This window comes from Oncorhynchus keta, chromosome 17 (assembly GCF_023373465.1).
Source record: "Oncorhynchus keta strain PuntledgeMale-10-30-2019 chromosome 17, Oket_V2, whole genome shotgun sequence".
Taxonomy (NCBI): Eukaryota; Metazoa; Chordata; class Actinopteri; order Salmoniformes; family Salmonidae; genus Oncorhynchus; species Oncorhynchus keta.
The window spans coordinates 15233200-15252252 of record NC_068437.1 but is presented as its reverse complement, the minus strand read 5'-3'; the positions used below and the strand labels follow the sequence as shown (position 1 = coordinate 15252252).

The 19053-nt window shown below is 42.4% G+C and overlaps 1 protein-coding gene across 7 annotated transcripts in view; it reads left to right on the top strand.

Annotated features, from left to right (window-relative positions):
• LOC118396497 (CCR4-NOT transcription complex subunit 2-like) overlaps positions 1-19053 on the top strand; it is a 52138-nt gene that overhangs the window by 23471 nt on the left and 9614 nt on the right. For all 7 annotated transcript variants that reach the window (XM_035790743.2, XM_035790745.2, XM_035790742.2 and 4 more), the window contains exons 3-7: positions 11781-11853; positions 12142-12286; positions 12598-12783; positions 12939-13018; positions 13213-13338. In XM_035790743.2, the coding sequence (XP_035646636.1) occupies positions 11781-11853; positions 12142-12286; positions 12598-12783; positions 12939-13018; positions 13213-13338 (610 nt within the window). The remainder of the gene's footprint in view (positions 1-11780; positions 11854-12141; positions 12287-12597; positions 12784-12938; positions 13019-13212; positions 13339-19053) is intronic.

The following is a 19053-nucleotide window of genomic DNA, read 5'->3' as shown; positions in this document are numbered from 1 at the left end:
CACACTTGTCTACATAAGGTCCCACAGTTGACACTGCATGTCAAAGCAAAAACCATGCCTTGAGGTCGAAAGGAAGTGTCTGTAGAGCTCTGAGACAGGATTGTGGCAAGGGAAGGGTGCCAAAATATTTCTGCAGCATTGAAGGTCCCCAAGAACACAGTGGCCTCCATCATTCTTAAATAGAAGAATTTTGGAACCACCAAGACTCTTCCTGGAGCTGGCCGGCCAGCCAAACTGAGCAATCGGGGGAGAATGGCCTTGGTCAGGGAGGTGGCCAAGAACCCGATGGTCACTATGACAGAGCTATAGAGTTCCTCCGTTGAGGTGGGAGAACCTTCCAGAAGAACAACCATCCCTGCAGCACTCTAAAGTTTCCGAAAATGTCAAAATATTGTCTGTGAGTATAACAGAACTGATATTGCAGGCGAAAACCTGAGGAAAATCCAACTGGGAAGTGCCTCTTATTTTGAAAGCTCCCTGTTCCATTGCATCCCTTCCCTCCATTTAAAGGGATATCAACCAGATTCCTTTTCCTATGGCTTCCACATGGTCTGAACAGTCTTTAGACATAGTTTCAGGCTTTTATTATGAAAAATGAGCGAGAAAGATCACATCGCATCAGTGAATGGCTGGGTGCCAGCACCGTTTTGCATGCGCCAACAGAGTGGAGCAGACATTTTCTCTCTCACTTCTATTGAAAAAGCTAAGGTCCGGTTGAAATATTATCGATTTATATATTGTAAAAACAACCTGATTATTGATTATAAAAAATGTTTGACATTTTTCTACGAACTTTACGGATACTATTTGGAATTTTCGTATGCCCTGTCGTGACCGCTCGAGCCTGTGGATTTCTGAACATAACGCGCCAACCAAATGGTGGTATTTTGGATATAAAAATAATCTTTATGGATCAAAAGGAACATTTGTTGTGTAACTGGGAGTCTCGTGAGTGCAAACTTCCGAAGATCATCAAAGGTAAGCTATTCATTTTATTGCTTTTCTGACTTTCGTGACCAATCTACTTTGCTGCTAGCTGTTTGTAATGTTTTGTCTGCTGAGAGAGATGTCCTTACATAAACGCTTGGTATGCTTTTGCCGAAAAGCTTTTTTGAAATCTGACATGTCAGGTTGATTAACAACAAGCTACGCTGTGTTTTGCTATATTGCACTTGTGATTTTATGGAAATTAAATATTTTTTGTAATATAATTAGAATTTGACGCTCTGCAATTCAGCAGATGTTGATGAAAATTATCCCGCTAACGGGACGGGTGCATCAAGAAGTTAAGAACACATTCTTATTTACAATGACGTGCAAAGCGACGCGTCCAGGGCTGTGGCGGTCATGTGATTGTCAAGCAAATAACTGTCGGTCTCATGGTAATTGACTGTTAAATTAACATAAAGGGGATCCACACATGCAAGCTGCTGATGCGTGCCTTTGAAATATCTACATTCTAAAGTGTAATACATCCACTTAATTGCCTGTACACCACAATAACACCACAATATTTTAGGCAGGTGTTTCCTACGAAACATTATAATCCAAAATAATGGCACTTTTTCATATTTATATGATTTTATTGTAAGAATATAATTGAAACTCGCTGAAAGAAATTCAAAATTAAGGATATTTTTCTGTGCTAGTGTGCACATGGAGAGGTTATTCTGTGTTAAGCTGTAAAAGTGATAATTTGAAACTGGTTATATGCTTGACTTTGAGTTATTTGGCAACTTTAGTTGTGAATGATACAAACCTTAGAATGTCTTATGAAATCAACATATATGGGCTGCATGATTCCACTATATTATTGATCTAAAGAAAAATTGGTGTGAAAAAGGCATACACCATTTCTTGTCGCAGTGTAATTGCTTATACAGTGGGGCAAAAAAAGTATTTAGTCAGCCACCAATTGTGCAAGTTCTTCCACTTAAAAAGACGAGAGGCCTGTAATTTTCATCATAGGTACACTTCAACTATGACAGACATTGTAGGATTTTTAATGAATTTATTTGCAAATTATGGTGGAAAATAAGTATTTGGTCACCAACAAACAAGCAAGATTTCTGGCTCTCGCAGACCTGTAACTTCTTCTTTAGGAGGCTCCTCTGTCCTCCACTCATTACCTGTATTAATGGCACCTGTTTGAACTTGTTATCAGTATAAAAGACACCTTTCCACAACCTCAAACAGTCACACTCCAAACTCCACTATGGCCAAGACCAAAGAGCTGTCAACGGACACCAGAAACAAAATTGTAGACCTGCACCAGGCTGGGAAGACTGAATCTGCATTAGGTAAGCAGCTTGGTTTGAAGAAATCAACTGTGGGAGCAATTATTAGGAAATGGAAGACATACAAGACCACTGATAATCTCCCTCGATCTGGGGCTCCACGCAAGATCTCACCCCGTGGGGTCAAAATGATCACAAGAACGGTGAGCAAAAATCCCAGAATCACACGGGGGGATCTAGTGAATGACCTGTAGAGAGCTGGGGCCAAAGTAACAAAGCCTGCCATCAGTAACACACTACGCCGCCAGGGACTCAAATCCTGCAGTGCCAGACGTGTCCCCCTGCTTAAGCCAGTACATGTCCAGGCCCGTCTGAAGTTTGCTAGAGAGCATTTGGATGATCCAGAAGAAGATTGGGAGAATGTCATATGGTCAGATGAAACCAAATTAGAACTTTTTGGTAAAAACTCAACTCGTCGTGTTTGGAGGACAAGGAATGCTGAGTTGCATCCAAAGAACACCATACCTACTGTGAAGCATGGGGGTGGAAACATCATGCTTTGGGGCTGTGTTTCTGCAAAGGGACCAGGACGACTGATCCGTGTAAAGGAAAGAATGAATGGGGCCATGTATCGTGAGATTTTGAGTGAAAACCTCCTTCCATCAGCAAGGGCATTGAAGATTAAACGTGGCTGGGTCTTTCAGCATGACAATGATCCCAAACACACCGCCCAGGCAACAGAGTGGCTTCGTAAGAAGCATTTCGAGGTTCTGGAGTGGCCTAGCCAGTCTCCAGATCTCAACCCCATAGAAAATCTTTGGAGGGAGTTGAAAGTCGTGTTGCCCAGCAACAGCCCCAAAACATCACTGCTGTAGAGGAGATCTGCATGGAGGAATGGACCAAAATACCAGCAACAGTGTGTGAAAACCTTGTGAAGACATACAGAAAATGTTTGACCTCTGTCATTGCCAACAAAGGGTATATAACAAAGTATTGAGAAACTTTTGTTATTGACCAAATACTTATTTTCCACCATAATTTGCAAAAAATTCATTAAAAATCCTACAATGTGATTTTCTGGATTTTTCTTTTCTCATTTTGTCTGTCATAATTGAAGTGTACCTATGATGAAAATTACAGGCCTCTCTCGTCTTTTTAAGTGGGAGAACTTGCACAATTGGTGGCTGACTAAATACTTTTTTTGCCCCACTGTATGTGTGAAATTGGGCAGGCTAAACATCACCATTATATAATGATTAAGCTGTTATGACTTAGCGTACACGCAATTTTGTTTATGTTTTTGTTTGTTTTTGTTTTGTTTTTATTTTTTCTGAAGGCAACAAAAAACAGCATTGTGACAAATAGTGCCTGTAGGCTCCAAAACCACCATAAAAAAAGCCGGACTACGGTTTGCAACTGCACATGGGGACAAAGATGGTACTTTTTGGAGAAATGTCCTCTGGTCTGATGAAGAAAAAAAATAGAACTGTTTGGCCATAATGACCATCGTTATGTTTGGAGGGAAAACAGGGAGGCTTGAAAGCCGAAGAACACCATCCCAACCGTGAAGAACGGGGGTGGCAGCATCATGTTGTGGGTGTGCTTTGCTGACGGAGGGACTGGTGCACTTCACAAAATTGATGGCATGATGAGAAAAGAAAATTGTGGATATATTGAAGCAACATCTCAAGACATCAGCCAGGATGTTAAAGCTTGCAAATGGGTCTTCCAAATGGACATTGACTCCAAGCATACTTCCAATGTTGTGGCAAAATGGCGTAAGGACAACAAACTCAAGGTATTAAAGTGATCATCACAAAACTCTGACCTCAATCCCATAGAAAATTTGTAGACAGAACTGAAAAAGTGTGTGCGAGGCCTACTAACCTGACTCAGTTACACCAGCTCTGTCAGGAGGAATGGGCCAAAATTCACCCAACTTGTTGTGGGAAGCTTGTGGAAGGCTACCCAAAACGTTTGACCCAAGTTAAACAATTTCAAGGCAATGCTACCAAATACTGATTGAGTGTATGTAAACTTCTGACCCACTGGGAATGTGATGAAAGGAATACAAGCTGAAATAAATAATTCTCTCCACTATTATTCTGACATTTCACATTCTTAAAATAAAGTGGTGATCCTAACTGACCTAAGACAGGGAAATTTCACTACGATTAAATGTCAAGAATTGTGAAAAACTGAGTTTGAATGTATTTGGCTTCGGTGTTTGTAAATTTCCGACTTCAACTGTAGGAGTCTTCTCGGTGTCGGCAATCACTCTCAAGGGTATTGGGGAGCTTTCAGGGCCAGTTTCATCTCTAAGATGATCACAAAGATTAATCTTCTTAGCCGGGGGCTGTGCACAGTCATCCCCATCTCCAACTGTACGACAGGTGCTTCCTCCGTCAACTTACCCGAGGTCCAACATCTCGTGAAGGAGGGCATCTTTCGTGCCATCCAAGCCATTTCCCACACGGCCTTTGTACCGGGGGTCAAGTAGGCAGGCCTTTGACAACCGTACCTGTAGTGCTGGTGCTTTGTACTTGTCCTGCATGATAATTTTTATATTTTTAGTGAGCTCGGAGTCGATGGGTTTGAGAAAGAGAATCTGTCCCGTTAAAAGTCATAAAACGGGCTTGACTGACGACACTGTCACACAGTTTCCCCCAGATAGGATATCAATGAAGTCGGCCACAGGCTAACGTGCCACATTGACCGATTGCAGAACATTGATGACCTGCCATGACAGATCTAAATGATTGTGGTCTCGATCGTCAATCAATACCCGTCTTATGGCCGGGACCTGCTCCAAAACTATTTCAACCATTTGTTGTTTGGTCCCCCAACATGTTTTACAATCCTAAGGGATGAAAAATGATAACATTTATGAAATGCAAGGGAATTCAATGGGCATATAATTCGATTTATATACAAGCTATTAATATAGGACCAGCATCTTGATAAAGAAATTGTAGCTTGTATTTGATTTAAGTAGCCTAAAATTGCACATCATTCAATTGATATATATTGAAGGCCTATTAATAGGACTAACATCTAGATAGTGAAATTGTAGCTTGTATTTGATTTAAATAGCTGAAAATTAATGGAATGCAATAGGCATATAATTTGATATACACGACCATCAAAAGTTTTAGAACACCTACTCATTCAAGGGTTTTTCTTTATTTTTACTATTTTCTACGTTGTATGAAACTATGAAATAACACATATGGAATCATGTAGTAACCAAACCAAGTGTTAAACAAATCAAAATATATTTTAGTTTCTTCAAATAGCCACCCTTTGCCTTGATGACAGCTTTGCACGCTCTTGATTTGTTTAACACTTTTTTGCTTACTACATGATTCCAAATGTGTTATTTCATAGTTTTGATGTCTTCACTATTATTATACAATGTAGAAAATAGTAACAATAAAGAAAAACCCTTGAATGAGTAGGTGTTCTTAAACTTTTGACCGGTAGTGTACATGGTATTAATACAAAGACCAACATCTTGATATTGAAATTGTAGCTGATATTTATTTAAATAGCCTAAAATGAATATAATAAAATGTGCACATCATTCGATTGATATATATTGAAGGCCTATTAATAGCACTAACATCTTGATAATGTAGCTCATATTTGATTTGAGTGTCCTAAAATGAATGGAATGCAATGCCATTTAAGACTGAATATGAAATAAATAAGACCTCTCACCGGTATGAGCGAGAGCTGGGGCATCTCAAGATCCTCCTGTGCGTTATGGAGGTTTCTCCTCTTCAACCAGCTTGTGGTGAAGTGCTGGCTTAGTGTCCTACATTGCACAAGTCTTTCTGACTTGCAACAACTTTTGTGATGGCCAGATGCAGGTTGTGTCCAAAGCAGTTAAGCCATGGCCAACCCAATTGCCTCACCACGGACACAACGTTTGCCCCGTTGTCAGTTGTGATGCAGGACACTTCCTTCTCATCCAATGCCCACTTTGCCATCATGGACCGGAGAGCTTCACTCAGGTTGTCCGTAGTATGGTTCTCTGGCATATAGGTCGTCTCAAGACAATGGAACATGAGAGACCAATCACTGGATATGTAGTGAACAGTCAGGCTCATGTATCGGGTCATGTTTACACTAGACCACATATCTGCTGTGAGAGAGAATTTGGGTATGCCTTTGAGTTCTTGGAGAATCTCTCCCCTCACTTTCTTATATGTTTGGGAACAGCCGTTCGTGAGAAGAATAACTCATACGGATTGTCCGTTTCCTGCAATAATTCTTTAAATGATTGATTTTAAACTGTATGAACTGGAATCTTCTCCCTTACCAAGTAGCGAGTCACGTGGTCAGTTATTCTCTGCCATTTGTTTCTGTCTCGTTTGCATTTCTCCACTCGGGAGAACGCCTGCGCAACACTAAGCTGCCCCTTGACGCACATTTTGCCGCAACCTGTTGATGTGGTAGAGGTTCCTATTAGTTCAGCAAATTTAGCAGGGTGGTTAATTCGAAGGTGGCTTCTGAGATTTGATGTGTTTGCGTGTTTATCAATCATTTTAATCTTGCATATTCGGCAAATGCCCTCATCCAGGTTTATTGGCTGACCTCTCGCATTTTACTTCAATCCAAAATGCGCCTAAATGGCTGAAGTTGTGTTTGGCTTTGAAATGTTATCCATGACAGTGTTTTAGAATCAGTTTCCACCTTTTTAGATTAACTAACTTCAAATTAATGACTCGGGACGTCGGGTTTGATACGAAAGCTTCTTTTAGTAAGAATACTTGTTCACGTTACATTTAACAACAATTGTTTTGGTACAGAGCAATGCAGGTAAGATGCTGTCGGAAAGTCAGCCACACTCACTAGCACCTGCACATAATTGGCGCGATATCACTCATTCCTCTCGCAAGGCATTCTGGGACTTGCAGTCAAAAAGCGTAATTCAAGACAACCCAATACAATTACATATGCAAAATAAATCTAAAGAAATATCTTTACAGATACAGCTCAAATAATAAACTTAAACATTAACTGTAACACATTAAAGTTACAACACCACCTGTTATTGTCAAACTGGGCCTGGCGGGACCGCTCAGATCTTCCCCTCTTTTCTTTCCATATGGGAAGCCGTGGTTAAATCAAGGAAAGTCAATACACCAGATTTTCCAATAATGTTAGTTTTCTTCGATTGCTATCTCTGCACGATAATTCAAATTCAATCATGAAGTGTTTGATTTTTGATTGCATTTGCATTGATGTCAGAGTGATTAGAAGGACAATAGAGTGCTGAGTACCAGGCCATTAGCGACTTGATGACTGTTAGAAAGTGCACCGTTTTCGAGTAGCCTAGTTACATTGAATCAATGTGGAATTTGACTGTGGTCATGACTCGTGACTGGCAGTAATACGGTCAGCGTATGCAAAAATGTCTGAAAGACCGTTTTTTCTTTGTCATTATGGGGTATGACCTTAGTGATCACTGTTTTACAGCCTGTGTTTGTAATGGCTGGTCAGTGAAACAACCTGTCCTGATTTGTCTTTAATGAGCATGCCTTCCTTTGTGAACTGGCTGGCCTCTGTAATATGGTATAGAATCAGCTTGATCCATTCTGTCGAAGACGCTTGGACCTTTTTGAAAAATATTTTCAGTGGTACTGTTAACAAACACGCCCCCATAAAGAAAATGAGAATTAAAACAGGTTCAGCCCCTGGTTCGACCGTGGTCTTACAATTCTTGAGGTGGAGTAACTTTGCATTTGGCCAAAGGCTCGGCACATGCATACTCAGGCTGACTGGGTATCATTCGGGCAAATGAGAAATAGGTGCTCTCAGGCTATCCGGAAGGCCAAAGTTAGTTACTTTAAGGAGCAGTTCTCTCTCTGTGGGTCAAACCCCAAGAAGTTCTGGAAAACAGTTAAAGACCTAAAGAATAAACCCTCCACACAGCTGCCCATGTCCCTTAATATTGATGATGTGGTTGTTACTGACAAGAAGCACATGGCTGAGCTCTTTAATCACCACTTCATTGAGTCAGGATTCCTATTTGACTCAGCCATGCCTCCTTGCCCGTCCAACATTTCCTCATCTCCCACCCCTTCTAATGCAACTATCCCGATGCTCCTCCCTCTTTTTCCCCTGTCCCGCTACAAAGTTCCTCCCTGCAGGCAGTCACTGAGTCTGAGGTGCTAAAGGAGCTCCTTAAACTTGACCCCAAAAAACATCTGGGTCATATGGTTTAGACCCTTTCTTCTTTAAGGTTGCTGCCCCTATCATCGCCATGCCTATCGCCAACCTTTTTAACCTGTCTCTCCTTTCTGGGGATGTTCCCATTGCTTGGACGGCAGCCACAGTTTGTCTTGTATTTGAAGGGGGAGATCAAGCTGATCCTAACTGTTATAGGCCTATTTCTATTTCGCGCTGTTTATCAAAAGTGTTGGAAAATCTGGTCAATAATTAACTGACTGGCTTTCTTGATATTTGTAGTATTCTCTCTGGTATGCAATCGGATTTCCGGTCAGGTTATGGATGTGTCACTGCAACCTTAAAGGTCCTCAATGATGTCACAATTGCCCTTGATTCTAAGCAATATTGTGCTACTATTTTTATTGACTTGGCCAAAGCTTTTGATATGGTAGACCATTCCATTCTTGTGGACTGGCTAAGGACTATTTGTGTCTCTGAGGGGTCTTTGGCCTGGTTTGCTAACTACCTCTCAAAGAGTGCAGTATATAAAGTCAGAAAATCTGCTGTCTCAGCCACGGCCTGTCACCGGGTACCCCAAGGCTCAATCCTAGGCCCCACGCTCTTCTCAATTTACATCAACAACATAGCTCAGGCAGTAGGAAGCTCTCTCACCCATATATATGCAGATGATACAATCTTATACACAGATGGCCCTGGATGCCCCTCTCCCCACTATTGTGATTACTACCTCTGAGGGTTTAGAGCTTGTGTACTGTCCTTCTCTCAGCACATATCAAAGCTGCAGGCTAAAGTTAAATCTAGACTTGGTTCTCTCTATCGTAATCGCTCCTCTTTCACCCCAGCTGCCAAACTAATCCTGATCCAGATGACCATCCTACCCATGCTAGATTACGGAGACATATTTTATAGATCGGTAGGTAAGGGTGCACTCAAGTGGCTAGATGTTCTTTACCATTCGGCCATCACATTAGCTACCAATGCTCCTTATAGGACACATCACTGCACTCTACTCCTCTGTAAACTTGTCAACTCTGTATACCTATTACAAGACCCACTGGTTGATGCTTATTTATAAAACCCTCTTCGGCCTCACTCCCCCCTATCTGAGATATCTACTGCAGCCCTCATCCTCCACATACAACACCCGTTCTGCCAGTCACATTCTGTTAAAGGTCCCCAAAGCACACACATCCCTGGTTCGCTCCTCTTTTCAGTTCGCTGCAGCTAGCGACTGGAACGAGCTGCAACAAACACTCAAACTGGACCGTTTTATCTCAATCTCTTCATTCAAAGACGATTATGGACGCTCTTACTGACAGTTGTGGCTGCTTTGTGTGATGTATTGTCTCTTCTTGAGGTCTTCTTGACCTTTGGCCTTCTTGACCTTTGACCTTCTTGACCTTTTCTTGACCTTCTTAAGGTCTTCTTGACCTTTGTGCTGTCGACTGTGCCCAATAATGTTTGTACCATGTTTTGTGTTGCTACCATGCTGTGTTGCTACCATGCTGTGTTGTCATGTTTTGCTGCCTTGCTATGTTGTCGTCTTAGGTCTCTCTTAATGTTGTGTTGTCTCTCTTGTTGTGATGTGTGTTTTTTCCTATATTTATATTGTATTTGTTTTTAATCCAAGGTCCCCGTCCCCGCATGAGGCCTTTTGCCTTTTGGTAGGCCGTCATTGTAAATAAGAATTTGTTCTTAACTGGCTTGCCTAGTTAAATAAATAAAAGTATTGTCTGTAGGTTGATGAGGGGAAAAAAATATTTAATCAATTTTAGAACAAGGCTGTAATGTAACAAAATGTGGAATAAGTCAAGGGGTCTGAATACTTTCCACATGGACTGTATATATGGATGATTTATAAAGCCAGGCACATTTAACAGTTGGGCTATTGATTATAGACCTAATTTAGTTGGTGTTTCATCTCTCCTCAATTTTATCAGACAATTAAGGCAAGGTCTGCTGCATTGTACTCAACACCAATATGCTGGTTAACTTTTCTATTATTCACATAGCAGCATAGGAAAAGGCAGCAACTCTACGGCACACCGAAGATTGTTTCAGAGCCGCGGACAGTGACCGCTATCCAATGCTGGAGAAAGCGCATATGTTATAAAATAATATATTTATTAATGTTGCACCATTATTTTTGCATAATATAACCATGTACAATTGAAGTATCACATGTTTTAAAGTGATTGACTGTGCCATCCCCATGGCCTCCACAATGAATTACTCCACTGAAACAGGTGTGAATCAGACAGGTGTCTTGTGCACCATGAAGAAGAAAAAATATTTTTGCGACTGCTTGACTAAAGAAATCTTAGTCGACAAACAGCCTATCGACCAAACAATCGACCAGACAACTATAAATGGGGTCAGCCCTAAAAGTAATTGACTCACTTTTTGTCCTGAATAGAAAGTGTTATATTTGGGGCAAATACAACACAGTACAGTACCACGCTCCATATTTTCAAGCATAGTTGTAGCTGCATCATGTCATGGGTGTGCTTGTAATCGTTAAGGTTTGGGGAGTTTTTCAGGATAAAAAAGAAACTGAATGGAGCTAAGTACAGGCAAAATCCTAGAGGAAAACCTGGTTCAGTCTGCTTTCCACCAGACACTGACACTTGGAGTTGAAACCTAAAACACAAGACCAAATCTACACTGGAGTTGCTTACCAAGAAGACAGTGAATGTTCCTCAGTGGCGACTTAAATATGCTTGAAAATCTATGGCAAGACCTGAACATGGTTGTCTAGCAATGATCAACAACCATTTTTTGTAACACAAAAGTCAGGCAGTGTGAATACTTTCTGAAGGCACTGTAATCTGAAACACAACCAAAACAAACTGCAAATGCAGATAAACAAGTTCATTGCGTGATACGAATATGGGACCAAATACTATACTTTTGACTACTTTAATACACACAAGTGAATTTGTCAAAATACTTATGACACCTTCAAATGAGGAGACATTACTTTCTAAATGGTAAGACAGATATGCATGAAAATAATCTGAAATAAAAGGTGATATTCTGTGCTGTCGCCTCATATGAAATGTTTGATCTAAAAAATGCTGGAATATAGAGCCAAATTAAACGTATTAGCTTCACCGCCCAAATACATAGGGGAGTGTATAACTTTATATCTGTGCCTTAGCATTGATGGTGTTATTATTATCCTTGAAATTGAATACCCAAATTCCTGTGTGATTTGTAAAACATGATATATGAACTGCCTGAATGTGCAGTTGTGTTATTGATAAAGGCATTGTCATCTCTGGCTGTTCTTGTTTCCAGTCCTCCCTCCTCTCATTATGTGGTTTATCTCTTCTCTTCTTCCAGATGCTCTCGTCTCCCTCACCGTCGTCATCAGGTCAACTGTCCCAGCTTGGTGCCAGTTTATACGGCCCACAGAGTAAGCTGACTGCATCTGTTTTCAGGGTCTTTCCTACTAAGTCCATAATACATTTATGTCTGTAACAATTTGGTAGTCAAGTCATACCTGGAGCAATTTGATCATTACAAATAATTACCCGATATACCTGTTTAGGATTGGGTATATTTAAATCAGACTTCAGCACTATTCCCTTAGGCACTTCTTGTTGATCTCAAAAGATTACTTTAAGAGATATCCAATCTATTGGTCACTTTGGAAGTTGGTAAGAGAGACCCATGTTTACTGTTTCTATTTCTCGCGTTGCAGGTGCACTAGGCTTCTCGATAAGGGGCATGGGAAACAACACTCAGTTAAACCGCAGCTTAACGCAAGGCACCCAGCTACCGAGCCATATCACCCCCACCACGGGGGTGCCCACCATGTCCCTCCATACCCCGCCCTCGCCAAGCAGGTGTGTTTAAGAGATGAGACGTGAGACAGAGATGCTGGAGAGAGAGATATAGCTTTGGCAATGTAAACATATGTTTCCCATGCCAATAAAGCCCATTGAATTGAGATATTCTGGATACAGACATATAACACATAAGCCAGTGTGCTTGAATGCCATGGAATCATTATTCTGCTGCTAATTAGTTAGCCAGTCAGTTCAGTTCAGTGGTTGCAGAGCAGGACAGGACATTTATTAGTAAAATCATCATCTAGCTTCATATCAACACATTCTGTCCTCCCATCTATCTCCAACCCATGATGTGTCCTCCGCAGGGGGATCCTGCCGATGAACTCGAGGAACATGCTGAACCACTCCCAGGTGGGCCAGGGCATCGGGATGGTCAGCAGCAGGACCAACAGCATGGGCAGCTCAGGGCTGGGCAGCCCCAACCGCAACTCCCCCAGTATCATCTGTATGCCCAAACAGCAGCCTGCACGGCAGCCCTTCACCATCAACAGGTACACAGTGACACGGTCTGGCTGGCCATACAATTGAAAGATCTGCTGTTCTCAACTCTGTATAAAAGTATAAATCAATCGTTTTTTGTGATGATTGGAAATAGATATTAAGGTGCTCCAGTTGGAGGCTAAAGTTGTCCTCTGTATTTCTGTAGCATGTCAGGATTCGGGATGAACCGGAACCAGGCGTTTGGGATGAACAACTCGTTATCAAGCAACATCTTCAATGGCACAGGTTAGTAGTGTGTCACTTCATAATAACCAACTATCTGATGCTCAGTCTGGCCATTGATTGATACATCAGTATTTGTAACGTTCACTTTCCTATCCATTCACACAATCTATAAGACACACAGTCAGCATGAATAGTAACATACATTTACCTACCCATATGGCTTTCTTACAAGTCTTTAACCCTCCCTCTCACAGACGGTAGTGAAAATGTGACGGGGCTAGACCTGTCCGACTTCCCTGCTTTAGCAGACAGGAGCCGGAGGGAAGGAAGCGGAAACCCAACGCCGCTACTAAACCCACTAGCTGGAAGGGCCCCTTATGGTAAGACGTCTTTATAGCACACTAGTAAGGAATTATAATTGTGGGCTAATCTAGTGGTGCTACCTATAGTAAGGGCTTGTCGACAGTGAATGCTCACCAGTCATCAGAGGCAGAGAGGAGCAGCTTGAAGGTCTTAGTCAGGGCCTGCTCTGGGTTGGACAGGGGCTGCAATCTGGCCTGGTTCTTTATTTGGCCCTTTGGCTCACTGGCTGCCATCTTGTCTATGGGTTGACAGCAGACATCTATCTCTCTATGAACTGTCTGTATTTATTTATGTATTTACTCATTTCCATATCTGTTTGTAGCTTTTAACACAAGTTCATTATGATATCATTTTAAAATTAGCACATTTATTTTATTTTATTTTTTTTAAATTTATTTCACCTTTATTTAACCAGGTAGGCTAGTTGAGAACAAGTTCTCATTTGCAACTGCGACCTGGCCAAGATAAAGCATAGCAGTGTGAACAGACAACACAGAGTTACACATGGAGTAAACAATTAGCAAGTCAATAACACAGTAGAAAAAATGGGCAGTCTATATACAATGTGTGCAAAAGGCATGAGGAGGTAGGCGAATAATACAATTTTGCAGATTAACACTGGAGTGATAAATGATCAGATGGTCATGTACAGGTAGAGATATTGGTGTGCAAAAGAGCAGAAAAGTAAATAAATAAAAACAGTATAAAAACAGTATGGGAATGAGGTAGGTGAAAATGGATGAGCTATTTACCTATAGACTATGTACAGCTGCAGCGATCGGTTAGCTGCTCGGATAGCTGATGTTTGAAGTTGGTGAGGGAGATAAAAGTCTCCAACTTCAGCGATTTTTGCAATTCGTTCCAGTCACAGGCAGCAGAGTACTGGAACGAAAGGCGGCCAAATGAGGTGTTGGCTTTAGGGATGATCAGTGAGATACACCTGCTGGAGCGCGTGCTACGGATGGGTGTTGCCATCGTGACCAGTGAACTGAGATAAGGCGGAGCTTTACCTAGCATAGACTTGTAGATGACCTGGAGCCAGTGGGTCTGGCGACGAATATGTAGTGAGGGCCAGCCGACTAGAGCATACAAGTCGCAGTGGTGGGTGGTATAAGGTGCTTTAGTGACAAAACGGATGGCACTGTGATAGACTGCATCCAGTTTGCTGAGTAGAGTGTTGGAAGCCATTTTGTAGATGACATCGCCGAAGTCGAGGATCGGTAGGATAGTCAGTTTTACTAGGGTAAGCTTGGCAGCGTGAGTGAAGGAGGCTTTGTTGCGGAATAGAAAGCCGACTCTTGATTTGATTTTTGATTGGAGATGTTTGATGTGAGTCTGGAATGAAAGTTTGCAGTCTAGCCAGACACCTAGGTACTTATAGATGTCCACATATTCAAGGTCGGAACCATCCAGGGTGGTGATGCTAGTCGGGCATGCGGGTGCAGGCAGCGATCGGTTGAAAAGTATGCATTTGGTTTTACTCGCGTTTAAGAGCAGTTGGAGGCCACGGAAGGAGTGCTGTATGGCATTGAAGCTCGTTTGGAGGTTTGATAGCACAGTGTCCAATGACGGGCCGAAAGTATATAGAATGGTGTCGTCTGCGTAGAGGTGGATCAGGGAATCGCCGGCAGCAAGAGCAACATCATTGATATATACAGAGAAAAGAGTTGGCCCGAGAATTGAACCCTGTGGCACCCCATAGAGACTGCCAGAGGACCGGACAGCATGCCCTCCGATTTGACACACTGAACTCTGTCTGCAAAGTAATTGGTGAACCAGGCAAGGCAGTCATCCGAAAAACCGAGGCTGTTGAGTCTGCCGATAAGAATATGGTGATTGACAGAGTCGAAAGCCTTGGCGAGGTCGATGAAGACGGCTGCACAGTACTGTCTTTTATCGATGGCGGTTATGATATCTTTTAGTACCTTGAGTGTGGCTGAGGTGCACCCGTGACCGGCTCGGAAACCAGATTGCACAGCGGAGAAGGTACGGTGGGATTCGAGATGGTCAGTGACCTGTTTGTTGACTTGGCTTTCGAAGACCTTAGATAGGCAGGGCAGGATGGATATAGGTCTATAGTGTTACGCCCTGAAAACAGGGGAGAAATAATCACGAGAGTGATACGGTGTTGTATTCTCAAGTCAACATTTAGTTCAATCATTTCACAAAAGTAACACATTACATAACAGAAAAACCCATTATACAAATAACACAGCAAAATATCTTATTAACAACACACATGTTCATTCACAATCGACATAAAATGGCAGCTACTCTCAGTACGACGCTATCCTTCACTTCAACCGAGCAGGGCTAATATTACTCTCTTCAAACTTAACTCTAACTTCCTCAAGACGTTACTAAAACACACCTTAAACACTCTTGACATGTTCGCTAGTTATAACATTTAAATTACTATTTTTATCATCAATAAAGTACCTGAAAACAGGGGAGAAATAATCACGAGAGTGATACGGTGTTGTATTCTCAAGTCAACATTTAGTTCAATGAGAAAAGACCGCGAATTTCCCCAGGAATATGCGTGGAGACCAGAGCAATCGATCTCCGGCTCATTAGCTTAAGAGCATTTCGTAGATCACAGATTAACACTTTTAGGCACCACAAAATAAAGTAATCAATATAACGTTTACACATTACTCTCACAATTCGTACCCTTTGACAGATTTGAACTTTAACACAATTATATGAATGTTATCAATCTCTATCAACTAATACTGAATGCATCTTTTTAACCTTAGATGTTTTAAGATCCTCACATACTATGAACTTACTAATACTTTTCAATGTATAACAGGCTATGAATATGTCCTTTAACCTGTTACAATAGCAGTTTGGGTCCAGGGTGTCTCCCCCTTTGAAGAGGGGGATGACTGCGGCAGCTTTCCAATCCTTGGGGATCTCAGACGATATGAAAGAGAGGTTGAACAGGCTGGTAATAGGGGTTGCGACAATGGCGGCAGATAGTTTCAGAAATAGCGGGTCCAGATTGTCAAGCCCAGCTGATTTGTACGGGTCCAGGTTTTGCAGCTCTTTCAGAACATCTGCTATCTGGATTTGGGTAAAGGAGAACCTGGAGAGGCTTGGGTGAGGAACTACGGGGGGGGGCGGAGCTGTTGGCCGAGGTTGGAGTAGCCAACCTCACCCTGCTCAGAAGAAGGGTCCAATTAGCCTTGAGTAAAGGTTATCTCACTGTGAAACAGGCAAATCAAGTGTGGAAAAATGTCTTAGCCCTGGGCAAAAGCCATTTGTGTCCCTTCCCTTCCTACTGTTTTTCTATCACCCTACCTAGCTTCATCTCCCTGTCTTATTTACATTAGTGTGAGTACATGAGAGGGACTGACCTGAGCCGGTGGCAGCCTTTGGCAGGCTAAGGAACCTTATAGGCCGAGGCTGTTTGCTCCTGGGCTTGGTAGGAGGGGGAGCAGGCCTGGGTGGGCTGTCACGCAACTTGACCGGGGTGCCAACATCCAAGTAGTCACAGAGCTCCGCAGGGGTGTTCATATCCACTGAGCTCAGGCTTCCCAGAGAGCTGGTGGCTATTTCCCCCATGGACATGTCCGAGCCCAAACTTCTCCTACCCATGGCCTTCACCTCATGTACCACCTTTGGCGTAGACCAGAAAAGAATTATCCCATCATAGAAATACATATAGAACTAGTACATACATAAACTTATACACAGAGAGATCCTGTATTCTAGGATCGACTCTATCATGCTGTCAAAGAGAGTATCCTTTCTAACCTGTACCCCCACACACCGACTCGGTACCTCAGTACCTCCAGGCTCTGATCAGGCCCTACACCCAAACAAGGGCACTGCGTTCATCCACCTCTGGCCTGCTCGCCTCCCTACCACTGAGGAAGTACAGTTCCCGCTCAGCCCAGTCAAAACTGTTCGCTGCTCTGGCCCCCCAATGGTGGAACAAACTCCCTCACGACGCCAGGACAGCGGAGTCAATCACCACCTTCCGGAGACACCTGAAACCCCACCTCTTTAAGGAATACCTAGGATAGGATAAAGTAATCCTTCTCACCCCCCCCCCCTTAAAATATTTAGATGCACTATTGTAAAGTGGCTGTTCCACTGGATGTCATAAGGTGAATGCACCAATTTGTAAGTCGCTCTGGATAAGAGCGTCTGCTAAATGACTTAAATGTAAATGTAAATGTAAGGGCTCAATAGAAAGAAGGGCTCATTGTTAATGCACTTGGCAGTGCATGTGTAAAAAGCATCGGACTCATCACGTTACTGTGGGCCAGTCAGTACTGCTCGTCACATTCTCATTGTAAATACTCAGTTCACTTGTCTCTCTTCAAAACAGTGGCGAGTCATGTGATGAAGAAAGGGAAAAGGCCTTGTCCAATGGTGTGTGTGTGTGTAGCCACCAATTGGGCAAGTTCTCCCACTTAAAAAGATGAGAGGCCTGTAATTTTCATCATAGGTACACTTCAACTATGACAGACAAAATGAGGGGGGAAAATCCAGAAAATCACATTGTAGGATTTTTTATGAATTTATTTGCAAATTATGATGGAAAATAAGTATTTGGTCACCTACAAACAAGCAACATTTCTGGCTCTCACAGACCTGTAACTTCTTCTTTAAGAGGCTCCTCTGTCCTCCACTCGTTACCTGTATAAAAGACACCTGTCCACAACCTCAAACAGTCACACTCCAAACTCCACAATGGCCAAGACCAAAGAGCTGTCAAAGGACACCAGAAACAAAATTGTAGACCTGCAGAACCACACGGGGGGACCTAGTGAATGACCTGCAGGGAGCTGGGACCAAAGTAACAAAGCCTACCATCAGTATCACACTACGCCGCCAGGGACTCAAATCCTGCAGTGCCAGACGTGTCCCCCTGCTTAAGCCAGTACATGTCCAGGCCCGTCTGAAGTTTGCTAGAGAGCATTTGGATGATCCAGAAGAAGATTGGGAGAATGTCATATGGTCAGATGAAACCAAATTAGAACTTTTTGGTAAAAACTCAACTCGTTGTGTTTGGAGGACAAGGAATGCTGAGTTGCATCCAAAGAACACCATATACCTACTGTGAAGCATGGGGGTGGAAACATCATGCTTTGGGGCTGTGTTTCTGCAAAGGGACCAGGACGACTGATCCGTGTAAAGGAAAAAATGAATGGGGCCATGTATCGTGAGATTTTGAGTAAAAACCTGCTTCGATCAGCAAGGGCATTGAAGATGAAACGTGGCTGGGTCTTTCAGCATGACAATGATCCCAAACACACTGCCCGGGCAACAAAGGAGTGGCTTCGTAAGAAGCATTTCAAGGTCCTGGAGTGGCCTAGCCAGTCTCCAGATCTCAACCCCATAGAAAATCTTTGGAGGGAGTTGAAAGTCCGTGTTGCCCAGCAACAGCCCCAAAACATCACTGCTCTAGAGGAGATCTGCATGGAGGAATGGGCCAAAATATCAGCAACAGTGTGTGAAAACCTTGTGAAGACTTACAGAAAACGTTTGACCTCTGTCATTGCCAACAAAGGGTATTTAACAAAGTATTGAGATAAACTTTTGTTATTGACCAAATACTTATTTTCCACCATAATTTGCAAATAAATTCATTAAAAATCCTACAGTGTAATTTCTGGATTTTTTTTTCCTTATTTTGTCTGTCATAGTTGAAGTGTACCTTTGATGAAAATTACAGGCCTCATCTTTTTAAGTGGGAGAACTTGCACAATTGGTGG